The sequence below is a fragment of the Onychostoma macrolepis genome, chromosome 03 (genome assembly GCF_012432095.1).
Source record: "Onychostoma macrolepis isolate SWU-2019 chromosome 03, ASM1243209v1, whole genome shotgun sequence".
Lineage (NCBI taxonomy): Eukaryota > Metazoa > Chordata > Actinopteri > Cypriniformes > Cyprinidae > Onychostoma > Onychostoma macrolepis.
Window position 1 is genome coordinate 13,569,839 of NC_081157.1, and position 19,316 is coordinate 13,589,154.

General features: G+C 36.2%; 1 protein-coding gene across 3 annotated transcripts; it reads left to right on the forward strand.

Annotated features, from left to right (window-relative positions):
* Nucleotides 1–5,743: 5,743 nt before the first annotated feature.
* On the forward strand, nt 5,744–18,625 carry LOC131537209 (asialoglycoprotein receptor 1-like). 3 transcript variants are annotated; one of them, XM_058770513.1, is made up of 6 exons: nt 5,744–6,751; nt 8,041–9,167; nt 9,270–9,626; nt 10,516–10,643; nt 10,757–10,863; nt 10,961–12,393. In XM_058770513.1, the coding sequence occupies exons 2-6, from the start codon at nt 8,993–8,995 to the stop codon at nt 11,145–11,147; spliced, it is 954 nt and encodes a 317-aa protein (XP_058626496.1). In that variant the 5' UTR covers nt 5,744–6,751; nt 8,041–8,992; the 3' UTR covers nt 11,148–12,393. The 3 variants fall into 3 exon arrangements, with proteins under 3 accessions (XP_058626496.1, XP_058626495.1, XP_058626497.1); XM_058770512.1 differs by having other exon boundaries at nt 8,968–9,167; XM_058770514.1 differs by lacking the exons at nt 5,744–6,751; nt 10,961–12,393 and adding an exon at nt 17,902–18,625 and having other exon boundaries at nt 7,491–9,167.
* Nucleotides 18,626–19,316: the final 691 nt, after the last annotated feature.

Sequence of the window (19,316 nt, forward strand, 5' to 3'; positions counted from 1 at the left end):
CAGTCTCCCAAGGAGTACTTTCTTCCTTGCTATAATTTCCTCTATCTCTTGCCTAGTGAAATTTTTGTTTCTTTTCGTCATCCATGTCAAATTAGCTGAATATTTTATGCTTTTCTGCGAGTAAATTTCTCTTTTGATGGTTAATGTCGTTAAATGAGCCTGATGAGCCTCTGAGGGATGTAGAAAACCCACCAAGCAACTCAAGAATGCAAGCACGCAATAATCTAATAGCACGAAGATTCACCTGAGAAAAACTAATAATGCTTTACTGTTACTTTAAAAACACACCACATTCACTGTTACTTAAAATTTTTTACTTCATTTGTTCATAAAACATTTGACACATTTGATTTTTCATATAAAAATATATTTTATTTTCAAGTTAATTATTACAATACAATCAAATTATAAAAATTCCGTCATAAAATATATATTTATATTATAATATTATAAGATATATTTCTAGAACTACAATTCTGCAGAATAAATATTTGTATGTAATGTATATAACATGATATTTGTATATAATAAATACATATTTGTTGAATTACTGCAGTTTACCTTTCTTTATTTCTAGTGTTAGTCTCTCTATTTCCAGCCTCTCTCTCTCCACCTGAAGCAACTCCTCCTGAACTTTTCGGAGTGCAGCAACTTCTTTCAGCAGCTGGGTCTGTATGTCAACCATCTCCTCTGTGCGGAACCTCTTTGGCTTGGGAGTTTGGCACAGAGTAGGGTTGCCATCTAACAGGATCTGGGATAAATTCATCTCAGGCTCCAGGGGGGGCCTTAAACAAAATAAATGCAACTTTCATGACACATATACTGTATACAAAGATATATTAATTATAAAATTCATGATGCACAGATTACCTCTTCAACTTCTCTCTCACCAGCAAGGCCCAGTGTGGAAGGTGAAACAACCGGCAGGAGCTCCAAAGTCAAGGTCACTGCATAGTAAATAAAGCATTACCCTTGGCACTTGCTGACTTGTTTGATATAGGCCTACTGTGTTTGGGTTAAAACAACGTTAAAGTTTATATATACTGTATATATATATATATATATATATATATATAGTATAATTTATAATTACGTTTTAACAGTTAAACAAACATTAAATCCGGCTATTGTAGTCGATAGTGTAGCCTATGTAACTAGCAATGTTTCATTAAAAAATACTACTAACTTATGTGAATAATAAAAACAATGAGCTGAATGTACCTTAACAAATGGGATAACTGCTTACCATCTTCTGTATCCACACAGGATTTGACGCCTGTCACCGCTGTATCTCTGATGACTGGCAGAACCTTCTCTTTAAATGCATCCAGAATAATAGACGGTGATCCACCACCTGTCATTTTTTGCTCCCTTAATCTCTCTGCTCCTTTTTTTTTTAACAGCCGACTTTAAGTCTGCCCATTTCTTTTTCACCCCATCCACATCTCTAAGCGAGTTGGCCACCGCTGAAACGGCCTCCGCCACCTGTTCCCATGCGCGTCGCTTACTTTGCATCGAGATACTATTATCCAGTCTCCCAAGGAGTACTTTCTTCCTTGCTATAATTTCCTCTATCTCTTGCCTAGTGAAATTTTTGTTTCTTTTCGTCATCCATGTCAAATTAGCTGAATATTTTATGCTTTTCTGCGAGTAAATTTCTCTTTTGATGGTTAATGTCGTTAAATGAACACATCTCACGTGCTTTACATTCAAATACTTGACCGGGATGTGGCAGCTACTTTAAAACAGGATAATAAAGTGATACAATTAAAATGTAGCGGTAATGAATTTGTTGTTGCTTATTTATTTATTCTTAAGAAAAGAAAAAAAAATGTTCTTAAGAACAAATTTGAGAACTTAAGATTTTTTCAAGAATTGCACTTAAGAAAATTCTTACGAACTTCTCAGAATTTATCTTAAGAAATTTCTTAATGTATTTCTTAAGATGTTCGTGAATCCGGCCCCTGGTTTTGTTCTGGTCTAAAGTTGGAAAAATAAACCCAAGTTGTCATCAAAATGAAAAGAGGTGGCTATGAATTCAATAAGTGGCCCTCCATGTGGGCATTTGCTGGGGAGGAGGAAGGAGGAAGGAGAAAGGTTGATAAAAAAGCGAAAAAGGTGACACAATCCCAGTATGCCATTTTGAGAATTCTGGATATCGGTGAATAATTCAACACACCTGCATTATTTATGCTGGGAAAAGCTCAGATCAAGAGATCTTCTGTACAACACTTGACAACTTGTAGGTGAACAAATATCAGCCGTGCATGATACACACTGTACCAAACACGCAACAGCATCCACACATACACTAAAAACAATGAAGGTTGTCCCGTTTGGGCTAGTTTGTGGATGATTTACTGACTCGGTTTTGAGTCCTGAACTTTTGTTTCAGTGGGAAAGACACCTCCCGCTGAATCCAAGCAGTAAATTCTGCTGTCTGTAGTAAGTTTACAATGATTGAACAACCTAAACAAGGGGAGAAACAAATGGACATGATTTCAGTCATGCTGAAGAAATAAATCACTATTGGCATACTATAGAACAGGACTCATTCATCAGACAATGTTCTAGAACATGTTCCTCAGAGGAAGTTCAATATGACACTATTTGTGGGGGAATTACAGGCATCAGGTAACTCAGCTACCATTAGAAGACATATTTTTGCTGATGTGAGAACAGTTTTGTGGTGACTTTGAAATTTAAGGTGAAGCAGACTGAGAAAATGGAAGTGAAAAAGGTTGATTAGTCTGTGAAAAATATAAACTGTGTTCCAAAACCTAATGAGCCGCCTAAAAAGAAAGCATTTTAAGGCATCATAGGGGCACGTCAGATGTGACTGCTGTGTTCTAAGATACCTCATACCTCAGCCAAATTATATATCAGTATAACATGTATAGTTCAAAAAGAAGGCAATTCCTCAATGCATTGTGATTAATTAGAAAAAAAAAAATCTTAGATGCATAATACAATCTTAGAGACATAATATTCATGTCCTATATATTCTGTATGCTTATTAAAGTATCGGTGTTGTTGCTATTAACGAAAACTTAAAATATTAAAAACAGTTTTCAGTAATTAAAATAAAGCTTATAATATAAAACAGTGTAAATATAAATTTTTTATGAAATTAAAAATTTAAAGAAAAATGTAAAAAAGGATGAAAAAGTTGGCGTACTAAAATGAGTAAAACTGACAACGAACAAATAAACAAACACAAAAAATTAACCCTATAAATAAATAAATAAATGATGAAAGCAAATAACAAAACAACTATAACAAAGAAAAAATAAAATACAAAAACATAAAAATAAAACATTAAAAATATTAATAAATACCTTAATAGTATATAAATAATTTTAAAATGACACTGTAGAGTATTAGTCAGTTTAGCAACATGCTAAAATCGGACTCTATTGAAAAACCTTTTAGGTTAATTCCTAAGAAACTTGGCTTGGGTTTGGGGGTGGGGCTATCCATTTCAAGTCAAGTCAAGTCAAGTTGAGCTTTATTGTCATTCCGCTACATGCGGGGGCATACAGTGGAACGAAATGTCGTGCCTCACAGGACCACGGTGCTACATAAATACAGGCATACAACAATGGAGTAAGACAATATAAACCTATACACAACTATCCTACTGATAGATTTTGACTATAAATATAAATATACTATCTATAAAAAGTACCTATACAAACTAAAAAATACAAACTATACAAACTATACGAATGCTTCAGATAAATACTGTACATGTGCAAGGAGAAGCATTGAGAGTTCAAGCAGCTGGCTGGGGAACAGTGCAGGAGGATTTGTAGTGCATGAGCATGTAAACATACATATATTACTGAGTCTTTTTGTGGGATTTGTATACACACAGCAGTGTGTGTGAAAAGTGACTAGTGCGCATAGAGGAGGAGAGTGTGTTACTACAGGTGGTTTGTACAGGCCCACTCACCTGTGTGTAGCACACTTCGAATTGCACGTTACATGTTACAGGAGGTAGGGGGTTTGTGTGGGGGTTCAGAGAGGGGCGGGGTGATTTGAGTTCAGGGCTCTCACAGCCTGGGGGAAAAAGCTGTTGAGCAGTCTGGCAGAGCGGGCTCTGATGCTCCGGTACCGTCTTCCTGATGGTAGGAGCTGGAAGAGACTGTGGGAGGGATGCGTTGAGTCCTTCACGATACTATTTGGCAAACCAATAGCTGATGGAGAACCTGTTTGTTTTTGCTAATCCATGTGGTGGTGCTATAGTGATGTAGAAATGGTACATTTCACCTTTCACTCATAACTTAAAAAGCGATGTAAGATCTGTAGGCAGTTTAGGTCTTTGATAAAGAGGACAGATAAATGAGGACTAAAGCTTCCGTTACTATGGAGATAAAGTGTATCCCACATACTTATATTTTAGCCAATGTATCCAAATAGTAAGTCTTTACAATTTTCTTTACTCATGTATGTTTGTTCTCAGGAGTTGAATTTGTGGGAAATCTCTATTACCTCTATAATCTCTATTATTAACTCCCACACCCAAACAAGATCATTAAGATAACATAACATAAAACTGATTATGTAAACACTCAAATCTTACATAACAACATTGATACATTTACAAATTGGTTGTCATAGTAACGACACTAATTTGTGGAAATTCAGCACATTGTTAGTTCCACAAATCTGAATGCATTAGGCCTGTTTGTAAATTGACTGTTAAAATAAAACATTTTGCAGTTTATTATATGTGATACCATTATAGCCACTGGATGCCTGTATAGCTCTATGTTACAATAGTTGCTAAGAAATTGTCATCACACATAAATTTATTTTATTACGTTTGGATGTGATACATGTTTAGCTCAATGGTTACTTTTTGACTTCATCTGTTTTTTTGTTCAATTGTTTTGTTGTTGTTGTAATGTCAGTTATTGCGTTATTATTTCAGTCAAAACTATAAAACCCCTTGTTTCTATAAAACCCCTTGTTACCCCAAACTACGTAGGCCTATAATCAGTGACATAAAAGTATTCAGAATGCTACTTGTTCTTTTATTACTCATTGATGTGTACCCTCTATATGTATGACGCTGCTCCTTTTAAGCGCTGTTGGAATTTATTTATTTATTTTTAATTTTTTGGAAGCTAATTAATTGATTCAGCATTTCGACACTTCCGTAAGGATGCGTTAAATTTGACAAAGCGGATTAATAAAGTATGTATTGAATTGATCTTGTGAATAAGCGAATTTTACTGCACCAATATTTTTTAACAAGTTTTATATGGGAATATTACACGACACACTGAATCTTTAACAATGCATTGGCGCAAAAACGCACACCTTTTAGACCAGTTTCACATCAACATTTCTCGACTTCCACAAATACTGCCTAAACATAATACTGATTTTGTGCACTTTTTATGTACCAATATTTTAAATTGGCCTTTGAACTTGCATGGCAAAAAAAGCCTTACCTTGCCAAAACACTGACAGAACCCATTGATCTAATGGCATTGTTGAGCGCTCCAAATCCAAATGCAAACTTTGCATGCACCAATCAGAGGCAACAACTAACAGCGCTCTGATCCAATGGCATACAGGCATCGTCAGAATGACAGTACTCTAGCCCAATGATGTTGGGGGATCCAGTGGGGGCGGCAATCATATTTCAGGGTGTCCGTGCCACTCTTGATCACAAACTTGTTAAAATGTAGTGGCAGTATGTGCGCTCATTGGCGCCCCCTCTAGCTGGTCCTGCTCTAGGCTACCGCCTAGCTTGCCTATGCCTAGAAACGGTACTGGTCTGACATAATCTCTCTTTCTCTCTATTTGTGACTATAGATCTACATTTATTCAACACTTTTTTTGTCCTACAGGCGCTTTAAATATTTAAAATGAGGCCCTTTACCAAGGTCAGGCCGCATGTGGTGCAAATCACGATCGGATGTCAGCACTCTGCACCTTTCAAGCTCGAGGCAATAGCTCCTGATTGCTAATACCCTGTTTGTGCTGTTTTAGAATGGTAATTTGGTAATTTAGCATAGCCACAAGCACTCACTGCGCTGTAACGCCTCGGTGAGAGGGAGAAATAAATAGCATAAAATCAAATGAAATAACATGAAAAAATCAGGAAGAGCCAGTGTTTAGGGCTCATTACTTCTCCACTCCTGCAGAGGGTTCTGGTGAGCCTAAATGAGCAAAATAAAATCAACATCTCTCTCTCTCTCAATTCAAGTCAATTTTTCAATTCAAATGAGCTTTATTGGCATGACTGTGTAACATCACAACGTTGCCAAAGCAATAAATATATAATACAAACATACAGATAAATAAAATCTAGGGGAAACACATATACATGTCCATATTATACACATGTAAGTAAATAAAAAACAAACAAATAAGAAATTACAAAATAAATGAATACAAAGAGCAGTTATAAATGGAAAGGAGGGATCATCCTTTTTCCCCTCATTTGATGGCAGGAGGATACACTTTTCCTTTTCTCCCAAAATATAACAGAGTTTGCTTGCATGCTTGAACTCTTTTGTTTGAAATAGGCGTCTCTAAAATGTTTATATTTGCTGCACTTTGTGAGGAAGTGCAGCTCGTCCTCTATAAGTCCCTCTGTGCAGTGAGAACACAGTCTGATTTCTCTGGCTCTCCAGCTCTGCTTGTGTCGGCCCGTCTCCACACACACACTGAGCTCACTCAGACGATACTTCGTCAGCAGCTTTCTCTGACCATAGTTTTTAATACTGCTCAGGTATGGTTTCAATTTATTATCAGATTGTATACTGTGGAAGTAAGTTAATTTCTTTAATTGAGCTACTTTGCGCTGCCAATCATGAATGTATTCTTCCTGGTTCTTTCATTTTTGAATACTTTAACTGAATTGTTGAATTGAGTTGATGTTTCTCCACTAAATAGTGTAAGGGGTCACTCTCTGGGTGTTTTTTTCCTTTAAGTGAAAGCACTGTAATGGTAGCTATCTGTCAGTGTGTCTGAAACATTAAGTGAGTTTTTGCTTGAAACAAGCAAAATAATCTGCCAATGGGGTAAGAAAAATCTTGTTTTCTGTTTGACATAAGATTATTTTTCTTACCCCATTGGCAGATTATTTTGCTTGTTTCAAGCAAAAACTCACTTAATTTTGACATGTTTTTTCTGAAAACAAGACAATAATTTTTACTCATCTAGTAAGAAAAGCATTTTTTGTCACAATTATCACGCGGTATCACGATGAAAATGTAATCCCATGTGTCCTACCCCTAAGTCTGAATGCATTTAGGAAAAACAGCATTTAAATGATAATTTTGCTACAGTTTTTGCTTGGACATGTTAAACATATCTAATCAATTTGGGTAATACATTTTAATTTTAATTTTGCAACTTATAAAGCTTTAAAATATGTTTTTAATATGCATATTAAAACTAGTGTAGAAAATTGCAAATTTAAACTATATAATTGAATTTTCATTTTGCAATAAATGTTGCAGATTGTAAATTTAAATACAGAAATACATTGCCATTTTGCATATTACATTGCAAATTGAATTTTGCTACACAAATGCTTCCATAGTTTGTGGTTTGTACCAGAGAAAAGAGGAAACTCCATTTCTGCTTTTGTATGTTACTAAAACAGCATTAACAGGACTTCAAACATTTGAAGCCTTTTATTACATCCTGCAAACTGTATTTGTTTGAGCACATATAAGGTAAAAACAGTAATACTGTGTGAAATATTATTACAATTTGTTTATAATGTTTATACAGCAGAAATACACTCCTGACAGAAACACAACATAGACATCATTACTAAAAAATTACCTTTACAAAATAATTCATGCCTAAATTTAAAATAAAAATAGCAAAAACTTTGTCAGAGGAACTTATTAGTTTTTAAGTCAAAACAAGAGATTAATTTTCAAATGAACACATAATACATTAAGCAGGTTTTATGCATTAAACGACCAAAAACTTAATTATATGTATGTGGTTTAATTACATTCAGACATGTTTCATTTATAAAAATAGATAATTTTCATTTTTCAGGAAGATCACCTTTAACGACTGGGAAGTGTAGAACAATGCTTTTCAGTGACATGCTAATTGTTGGGCCGGTCTTTTGCATACAAACATAATGGACCACAAATTGACTTCTGTCACGTCACTTCAGTAGCTCCGACAATTAAAACCTCAGGTGGGAGAAATTGCACGGAGAAACAAAGAGAAAGTAGATGACAGAGAGGAGGGAAAATTTGTCTGACAGATTAGCAACATAATAGTTTTAGCTGGCTTGCCTGCTGAGTTTGGCTTTTCTGAAATCGCAGAACAAAGTGACCACGATGAAGCATCTTGACAGCCAGTAGTTACAACCATTCTCTAATATAGAAGAATATCTGACACTGTGTGCGTTTGATATCTGTTTGATTTAAATGGACCCATGAGTCACATGCCAGTGAGCAATTGAATAAAACAGAAATTAAGAGCTTTTGCTTTTCCAAAATTATAATTTGAGTTCATCTGTCTTTGGTGCTGGATCCTCTGACAATGAAATGAGAAGTTGTGCAGTTTGCAAAGTGTCATCCTGAGAAGTGTCATCTCACCTCACAACATCATGATTTCTGAATTTATATTTCAGGATTCTGATAAAATTTCATGAACTGGCTAACTTCCGAGTTTGATGCTAATGTTAAAAGTAAAAATACATTTTAATAGTAAATAAATGCTCTATTAAACACTGTTGCACAGTTACACAAAATAAGTCACTCCTTTGAGTTCACCAATCCAGTCACAGAAGATTGTGACATTTGTGTTAACTTCCTACATGTTGCAAGTTCCTTTTTGCATAAAAACATGACACATTATCACAAACACACAGACACATCTTGAGTACAACGAAGTAGGAGAGATATTAGTTAGTTAGATATGACTTATAGCTTTGTTTAATACTTCACATTTATGCTTCAACGTTAAAAGGTTGTAGCCATCCAAACCACGGTAAATGTCTGGGCATGTGAATGATGGTATGGATAAAGGTTCGATAATGGACTCAGAAGACAGAATAGAGAAGATGGTTGATATCTATGTGAGTGCCGAGGCTGTAAGAGATATGAAACATAAAGACAAAGAGGACTTTGACACCCAAACAACGAAAACCCAAACACCTCAACACACAGGTAACTGAGATTAATTGCTAATACATTTACTCATGAAAGCTGATGTAAATTGATGGAGAAATGGAGAAGAAAATAAACTACTATAATGTCTGTCATTTTCAGGAAGTGATTCAGTGAGGATCAGAAGCTCCAGATCAGCTGCAGTGTGTTTGGTTCTGCTGTGTGTTCTTCTGCTGACTGCAGTCATAGTGCTGTGTGTCTTCTTCACTCAAGAGAGACAACAGTTCATATCCAAGAACACAAACCTGACCAGTGAGAGAGAGCAGCTAATGCTCAAGAACACAGACCTGATCAGTGAGAGAAGCCAGCTAATATCCAAGATTGAAAATCTGACCAATGAGAGCGAGCAGCTAATACTCAAGAACACAAACCTGACCAATGAGAGAGAGCAGCTAATACTCAAGAACACAAACCTGACCAATGAGAGAGAGCAGCTGAGAAATGAACTTCAGGTTTACGGTAAAGTTTCTATTGTCTATGTAGTTATTTGCTATACAGCGGACATTTTAAAAACCATGGAGTTGGGTTGTGGTCTCTGTAACTTGTGCACACAATATATGATTATTTTATCTGTTATAAGCAGTGTTGGGTGTAAATAATTACTAAGTAATTAGTTACTGTAATTTAATTACTTTTCCCTTGAAAATGTAAAGTAAGGGATTACTCTTATTTTTCTGTAATTTAATTAGTTACTTCTTGTAATTGAACTTAATACTGTGTATAGACTGTCGAACATTTATACACAATACAATAGTGGATTTAACATCAAAATTTAAAGTCTTACCTTAAAATGCTTGCTTTTTATGTACCCTTCTCACTTTAAATACTTTGGTGAGTTAATAAGAATATTAGTAACACTTTAGTGTCCAATTCTCACTAACTTGCTAGTTATCAGCATGAATATTACTGGCATATTGGCTGTTTATTATTACTTAAAAAGCACATATTAATGTCTTGTTCTGCAAGACCTTATTCTAAATCCTTAATCCTACCCAATTCTTAAACTTAACAACTACTTTACTAAGTATTAATAAGCAGTAATTAAGAGTATTTTGAGGCAAAAGTCATAGTTAATAGAGAGAATTGGACCCTAATCTAAAGTGTGAGAATGAACCATTTCATGTCTATCCTTGTATCGTTAACTTGTCGAAGTTGATATAGGATTTAGAAAGTAATTAGTAATAAGTAATTAAATACTTTTTGGAGAGAGTAATTTGTACAGTAATCTAATTACACTGTTGAAGATGTAATTAGTAACTAGTAACTTACCCAACACTGGTTATAAGATACGGACAGATGAGTGTAAATGGGAATAAAAAGCTAACAGTTGAACTGGTTCTGTTAACAGTTGGGTGGACTTGCTATCAATCCAGTTTTTACTACAAGTCCAATGAGCAGAAGAACTGGACTGAGAGCAGGAGATACTGTACAGAGAGAGGAGCAGATCTGATCATCATAAACAACAGACAGGAACAAGTGAGTGAAAAGCAGGTTTATGTGTGTTTATAGTGTTTAGCAGCTGAATGAGAGATGATCAGATGAAGTGTGTCTATTCATGAAATAAATGTGCAACTGTTTCTTTTGCTCAGGATTTTGTTAAGAACATGTCTGGTGCTGCTATATTTTATATTGGTCTGACTGACAGTGATGTGGAGGGCACATGGAAATGGGTTGATGGCAGCACACTGGGCTCTGGGTGAGAAATCACTGAACTGATTATGTAATAAATGATTCTCACAGTCAGCATCATATCACACAGAAAGCAACACTGATCATCTAATGCTGATCTGTAGTTTCAGCTCCTGGGCATCCAATGGACAAATAACTGAGCCAAATGGAGGAGGATCAGAGAACTGTGCTGTGACTGTGGCTATACCTCCACCAGAGTGGACTAATTTAGTAGGGTGGCTTGATGTTCCATGTAATAAAGCTTATCAATGGATCTGTGAGAAGAGGATTTCACAAACCAAACTGCCATAGAAACAGCAGTATTTCTCAACCTTGTACCCAGGAAATACCTACAACTGCACATTTTGAATATTTCCTTTGTCAGACACCCATTTCATCTGCTGGAGTTTCTTCTAATGAGCGGATGAGTTGAGTCAGGTGTGTTTCATTAGGGAGACAAACAAAATGTTCAAAATGCGACTCCTGAAGTGTGTTTAATTCAACCAGAAATGTCTTGCAAGTGAACATCACAGAGTATTCTGCCATATAAGAGAGATTCCAGTCTTCAGTTTTTATTTGCACATTATTCAGTTATACATCGCCAATCATTGCAAGTCATTTCAGTAGTTAACCGTCTGGGGTCTGAGGGGGTTTTGGGGCCCTGGAGAAGTTTTGACATGTCCTGACATAACATTCTGCCTTTTTCAGTCTCTTAAAAATATATTAATGTCTAAAGTCTGATTACACTGTAATCAGCACAAACTGAGCTACAATAATATGTTAGCAGCATGAAAGTACTGTAGGTGGCCAACCAGAACGTGCTTTTTACCACCGTTAGCACTGCTGCTGCCGCCGCCGCCGCATCTGCAAAATGCATTTGCAGCTTTTGACCGCTGAGTGGCACTTTAACCACAAGTTATCAAGTGAACGCTTCAAAGTGCATTTTCACAAATAGCTGTCAGCTTTGCCTCGCAGATGTGTTACTTTTGACTGCTGCAGTCAGCGGAAAATGATAGAAAAACACTGCAGGCCTAGATAAAATATTTCATATTCACCCATGCAAATTTAGTACTTATGAAGTTATGTGCATTTCTCATTTAGAACAAATTCAAGAAGGATAAATGTCAAGTCTATGAGCCTGTGCTTATATTTACGCTAAGCTAAGAATTACACCATATTTTAGATTTGAAACATTTAACTGTCACAGTACGTCGGAGCCAGGGAAACGAGGAGACGAGGAACTTCTTCAAACATAGACTTCTATTGAGCCAAACACAGGGAACGCTGGAGACACGGAACGACAATCACAAAATGACCGGACACATAGAGAGGTAGGGAAGCAGAGATCGGCGAACAATATCCAGAGGGCTTGACAAGAGGGGTAGTCCGATAATGTTAGCACTAATCAAGGCAGGAGCGAACAGAGTGCAAAACTAAGACTAAATAGAGAACCAAGGCAGGCTATAAACTTCAGGGATGGCAGAATACAGGAAATAAACGAGATACACAGGCTACACTGCAAAAAAAATGCTTTTCTTACTTAGATTTTTTGTTTTGTTTCCAGCCAAAATATCTAAAAATTCTTAAATGAAGAAGGATTTTCTAGACAAGTAAAAATTATCGTCTTGTTTTCAGAAAAAAACATGTCAAAATTAAGTGAGTTTTTGCTTGAAACATAAAAGAAATCACTCGACATAAAATAAACAGAAAAATAATCTTGTTTTCTGTTTGACATAAGATTATTTTTCTTACCCCATTGGTAGATTATTTTGCTTGTTTCATTTTTGACATGTTTTTTTCTGAAAACAAGACGATAATTTTTACTTGTCTAGAAAATCCTTCTTCATTTAAGAATTTTTAGATATTTTGGCTGGAAACAAGACTAAAAATCTAAGTAAGAAAAGCATTTTCTAAAAGCATGTTAAAAAGCTGTTTGGTTTTAGTTCGTCTGAGTTTTTCCACTTTCCCTCACTTTCCTTAGCTTAAATAGCTTGTAAAAGCACCGTGCGCATTTTACTTTCACTTTTAAATTAGCGACAATTCGGCATCAATTGCTTAAGTTCAATTGAAGCAACAACAAAATACAACGTAGAACATAGCCTATAACTTTTATTAACAAAACGAATAAAAATACACCATGCTATATGCCTAATATAAAATAATAAATAACTTTTAAATAGGTAGCCTATACAAAACTTAAAATCAGTAAAGACTGAGGAACAAATAGCGTAATTATAAAACATAGAACGTTTATTAGCGAAACGATTAAGAAAGTTTGGAGGCACGGACTGCATACACCTTGATGTAAAATAATGGAAAAAATTAGGCTACAGTTTAAATAAAATAAAAATCAGCAAATACTGTGGAAGCAAATAAATGAGAAACTTCCAATATCACCTTAGGCTAAATGGCAAGTCAACAGGCTTTTCAAAATCCAAAATATTTTTAAAACAGGTGCTTTTACATTTCGTTTTGAAACACTTTCGTGATTCTCTTGTCTGTCAGTCAGCTCGACTCACTCTCCTCACGTGATAAATGAAATCTGATCTGTGATGCGTGCGACTGTCGTTCGTTCGATGTGCTGCATTGAGCAGCCGCGTTCAGTTCTAGTTGTCGTGTCTGTTCTCTAACCTGAACTAGATGATTTTTATTACTATTAAAAAAATCTAAATGACGGTGAGGGACGGTGCCGTGGTGGGCAAGTGACTTTACCGGTGTTGTGGCTTAACACCGGTATCACCGCCAACACTGTCTATCGCAGCAAACCTAGTGTGTATGTAATCAGTGCACTCAGTTGTGTAGTGTGAAAGTCCATGTGGTGAGCTGGTGACCTCTGGTGGTGAGTGAACGGAAGTTCATAGACCGGATTCGTTACAATTATAATCATGCTGATGACTGATAGCCTAGTGTGTGTGTAGGTCTATACTGTTGTGATCTGTTTCAGGCTTTCTGTATCATAACATTTTAGAAATGAATTCATTCTAATAACATTTTAGAAATTGCATTCTCAACGAGAACATCGCGGAGATTCAGCCCAGTGCGGGTCAGAAATGCACAGGCAGACTGAAGGACAAATCGTCAAAACTAATTTAAATGTCATATAATGTTCATTGTCACTATTATCTTATTTAAACCTTTCATGTGTTTCACATTGTGTCGCTATCTGCTCTGCATTCATGCAGAGTGCAAGATTTGGTTGTTCGGAGCGCATGCTGCTGAGTGAGACGCTCAAGAGATGAATTAATTAATGAATGTTTGTTTTTATTTTGTATCATTGCATGTAAAAAAAATAATAATTCACTTATGTATTTGCAAAATGTGAAACTGCGATCTTTGCGGTCTATAGCATTTTATAATTATTTGTACAATTTAACTTTACCTGCTTTGTATCTGTATTATTTAATGCATAAGCGATTTATTAAAACAATTTTATGAGAGTCATTAAAAAGTGTTTATGACTGCGACATCCCTTTATTCTTGATCAAGAACACTAATGATCAACGAATTGGCAGATCATTTTAAAATGTCTAATAGCCTTCAATTTACAGGTTATAACTGCACCTGTCTCGGATGTAGACTTGTGAAGATTTATTTGAATGCGGATCCCATACTGTAGCGTTAACCTATTTATATTTAAGTGTTTGTGCGGAAAACTATTAATGTGCATGCATGACAAGGAGGCGCCCGCGTGATCACTTGCATTTTCTCCTGATAATGAAATAACGAAAAATTGGGGTACCTCACATACATGAGAAAAAAGTTTACTTTTAATGAAACCAATTCAAAACGAAAGCAAATGCTCCCTGATTATATAATTTGCATGAAGGTTGCATTTCTCTCTAAAGGCACGTCCAGTACTGTGGAGATGAGAGTCAGCACCGTGCTTGCAGCCGACAAGAAAACATTAGTTTATTAATAAATAAATAAAATGTCTCCTTTTTTTCTTAATTAGTAGGCTACTTGTGCTTTGTGGCAAACTTAATGGGTGTGCTTGAGCGCGGAATATACTGTATTAAGGCTCATTATGGAGTAGCTAATTTAATATAAACGTGCGATTAGTTGAATGATGACATAAATGTACGACTATGTCACGGTGCACGCAGGATGGAACGAGGAACACGGAGACGAGGAGTAACTTCAAATAACAGTCTTTAATGAATCCAAACAAGGCAGGGCAAGACAAGGCAAGGTTAACACAGACAGGAACACCGGGGAGTAACGAGTAGACCAGACAAACACTAACTGAACAGACAGGACTATAAATACACAGGATAATCACAGATAATTAGACAAACACAGCTGGACAAGAAATAACTGATACTCACACTTAACAAGGACAGGAACATGACCAAATAAGGAAACAAGAGGCAGGAACACATGACACACACAACAGAGGATTGACAGACTACTAGTAACTAGAAAAGTCTTAAGTGGGGGCAGCCCTAAATACCCTCTAAACATCTCTGTTAAAGTTTTTAAAGCATTTTATACGTGTTTGCATAAATTCTGCTTTCAGAACGGTCCGTAACAGAGAGATCCCAGATCGCAAAATTTGTCTGGCACCCTTGCTCTGGTTCTGGCCCAGTTCTGGCTGGGTCCCCGGCCCAAAACTGGCCCACACACTGAAAACAGACACAAACTATTTCCTCTGGCCCAGATGTGGCCCACACCCTGTAAAAAGACTTACTGTTTTATGTGGCCCAGGTCTGGCCCAGATACTGTTCTGGCTGATACTCGGCTTGGTCCCCGGGCCAAATGTGGCCCAGAAACTGCCAAACATACTTCAATTTAGCAGGGAAACACAAAATCATCCATTTAAATTTTTTAAGGGATTTTATTAAAATAATGAACAAATACATGAACATAATTTATAACATATTCATTAACAAATACTCTATAATATCGACACATTTTTTAAACAACAAAAGTAAAATATTTAACACTTAGAACAAAGAACAAAACAAAGTAATTTACTAAAATAATAAATAATAATAACCAAATACAAAATAATTTTGTAATGAAGAACAAAAATCACTCTCTCATGCCCACCCACCCACCAACACAAGCACATTAAGCACATTATTACACTTTAAACAATTGCCTTCTGCAAAAGTGTTCTCTTGCGCCCGCCCTCTCGATCTGCTGCCAGCTGGAGCCACCTCTTTATGGTCCCCTCGACCTCCATTTTACAATTAATAATTGTATTATTTTAATTTATTTATTTTAAATTATTGTATTATATTAAATTGTTATAATATTGATTGATTGATTAAATAATAATAATAATAAAGAAAAAAATCGAATTAATTATAATAATAACAATTACAATTATTTGTTTTATCAACTTGTTTAGCCTGTTTTTTTAATGAAATAATGCACATACAGTATCATGGCACGTAAAAAAAAAAAGTTATGGCCGGTAAATGTTCTCAAGTCACCAGCAGGTGTGGAAAAATATTAGTTTAAAGATGTGTGTAGATGTTTAGCAGTAATAAATAGTTTTGATAATATATATTTTTTTGGAATTTGGAATATTTGGAATATATTTCAATATGGTATTACTGTAGAAATTTCTGTCTTATTCAATTTTGTATTATGTCAGCTTTGAACTAATCAGTTTTGAAAAGAGCGAGTAAACTATAATTTTGGTTTGATGGTTTTTGCGTCTGAGAGAGGAAAGAATTCATATATACTGAAAGAAGTAAAACCAGAATGCATATTGTCCCAAAGTAATGAAAAATGATCCTCAGTTTAGCCAAGCTGCTGTTGTGCATACTGTGTGAAATGATTTGATAGTGACCTAAATAATGATAATATATAATAATGCTTATTAGAGATTGTGAAGAACTGTATTTACTCATATCTGATACAGAAACAGCTAACTCTGTGTGTGAACCGATATACTGTCAACTTACCAATCACAATCTCTCTGAGTTGAAGAGTGGCAACTGAAGTCTTTCCATTGACTCCTCTCCAATTAAGGTTCTTCGCCAGGGAGTTGGCAGTCACCCTCTTCAATATGCGCCAAGTGCAGTCGCACACGTCCACCTCACCAATAAGCCCCAAAGAGTTTATCTGAAACAGAATTAAAAAAAGAAACATTGAATAAACATATTTCAACAATGAATTACAGTAGAACAAATATAAAGATATATATTAAAGAAAGGTCGATATAAAAACTGTCATGTGCAATTTAAATGGTTGTATCAGGCATGGGCAAACTCTGTCCTGGAGTGCCGATGTCCTGCAGAGTTAAGCTCCAACCCTGAAAAAAACCTCACCTGCCTGTAGTTGTATGTACTTTTTTCGTGAAGAAAAAGTAGATAATTTTTCGAGTTTGTAGCAGAAAAGTATCCACGTTTTTGGAAAACACTACTACGTCATAAAATTGCATCTGGTGACATAATTGTGTTCATTTTACATCTGCTGTCAATTATTCAGATAGACAACATTCTTACATGACATTTTTGCCATTGCACAAAAAATACACATCAACATTTCTTTTCCATTACTCACAAGTTTATTTATCCTTACCGTGCCCTACACTGCTCATTATCTGTTCTACAAATGCTTACCAGCTTATTCAGACAAGAAAGAGCGCGTCGCCGCAGATCTGCCGTTCACAAGTCTAATGTCCGGAGAGTGGTGCTGATGTTTTTCCACAATGCTGTATGAATGCAATACATCACAAACAGCTGCATTATGCTTATCCATTTTTCATATTAAAATGTTACACTGAACATGCTTAAAATTGATTTATATTTTATATTAAATATTTTCTAAATAATTTGTAATAATATTTAAGGAATTATTATTGTTTGCTGTTAATATCCGTGAAAGAACTGAAGAAAAAAAAACTTTTAGATAAAGTTTCAGTGTTGGCTTTAAGTTTAAATATTTAACCATTTTAATTAAGTACTATACACCAAGAAATAAAGACAGGCCACTTGCATGATAATATATTCTTTGTTGATCGTTTTTGTTACGTCTAGAGCCGTAAGGTTCTGTTGTGTGAACTCCGTGTCTTGTTTTCTCTCTCTCTCTCTCTCTCTCTCTCTCCCTGCAGAACCTGTCTCTCCCACCTGAGGCTAATTAAGAGCTCTGCAGTGATTGGAAAATGGGAGAGGAGAGCGAGTATTTAAACGTCAGCTGTTTCTCAGACCAGCAGATGGTGGTGGCTGGATGGTGTGCGGCGGCTGAGAATTCCTCTCTGGACTTCAGACTTTATTGTGAAGCCCTAATTGGTGCTTTGGTGTACCTTTATCTCAATTGTGTTGAGTGTTGAAGTAGAGTTTCTGCTGTTGGTTTTGTTGATTACAGCTAAGACCGATCCTTAATCTACAGAGAAGTGAGTGTTAATTTCAGTAGCCCATATTAAATCTTAAGCTTTTATTTATGTCTCTTGTTTTGGGGTTCAGTAGGAAGGTGGGTGCCATTTTGTTTTGTATTACTACTTTTCTCCTGGTTATGTTAGTTTAGGGAGTTAGTTTAAATCTGCTGTATTTTGTTTTCTTTTCTTTAAAGTTTAGTCAGTTGGTTTACACAGTTAGCTCCTTTATGTTTGTTATTTTGGCCTTGCCCCCTTCTGAAATTAATACCCCCTTTCATATCACTTCTGTTTAGATGGTAAATAAAAACTTCTCTTTTTGCTGAACTACCGTGGCTGTGTGGGTTATTGTACCTTTTGATTATTCTGGGTCCGGAGACGTTTTCTCTGCCGTCGCACAGTGCCTCACCATCAACCATTTTTTTTTTTTAGTTCTGTTGCGGTCTTCCCTAGACCATTTTAGACTGTAACAGTTTTCTAGAGTGGAAAACCCACATCATACTGTCAAATTAATGACACAGTTCCCATCCTGAGGCTGTATTTTGATGGGGAGTCTGACCTCCACCCTGATCTGTGCCTCAGCCGAGCATCCATACTGCACCTGATAAACGCAGTCCCTTATGAGGTTCAACAGGGATGGCCAAAAGAAATAGAAGTGCTAGTGTTCGTCTACTGGCTGGCCCATGCGGCATCCTATAGAGTGGTTGCTTCAGCCTTTGATATCCCTCGGTCTACAGTCCATAGGCTTGTGCACAGGGTCAGCAAGGCCGTCCTTGGCCTCCTAAGAAGAGTCGTTCGGCTTCCTCAAGGTGAAGAGTTAGAGGAGGTGGGTGCAGGATTTTCCAGGCTTGCAGGCTCTCCTGTTTTCAGTGTGGCAGTCGGAGCCATTGACGGCTGCCATGTTCGTATAAAGCCTCCATCAGTCAACGCTGCCTGTTATTCAACAGGAAACTGTTCTTTTCAGTTCAGTTCCAGGCTCTATGCGATCACCAAGGAAAATTCCTGCATGTCTATGTAGGCTTTCCTGGTTCTGTGCATGGGTCCTGAAACACAATTGCAAGTGCAATTTATCACAAAAAAATATATACCCACCTGAGGGCCGGTGCATCCTAGGAGATGGGGGGTATCCCTGCCTAACAGCCTCTATATGCATT

Bases quoted from the DNA above. Each gene is read 5' to 3' on its own strand.
- LOC131537209 (XM_058770513.1), top strand. From the start codon at position 8,993: ATGTCTGGGCATGTGAATGATGGTATGGATAAAGGTTCGATAATGGAC. The intron at 9,627-10,515 runs GTAAAGTTTCTA...TTCTGTTAACAG, and splicing joins AAATGAACTTCAGGTTTACG to TTGGGTGGACTTGCTATCAA. The intron at 10,644-10,756 runs GTGAGTGAAAAG...TCTTTTGCTCAG, and splicing joins TAAACAACAGACAGGAACAA to GATTTTGTTAAGAACATGTC.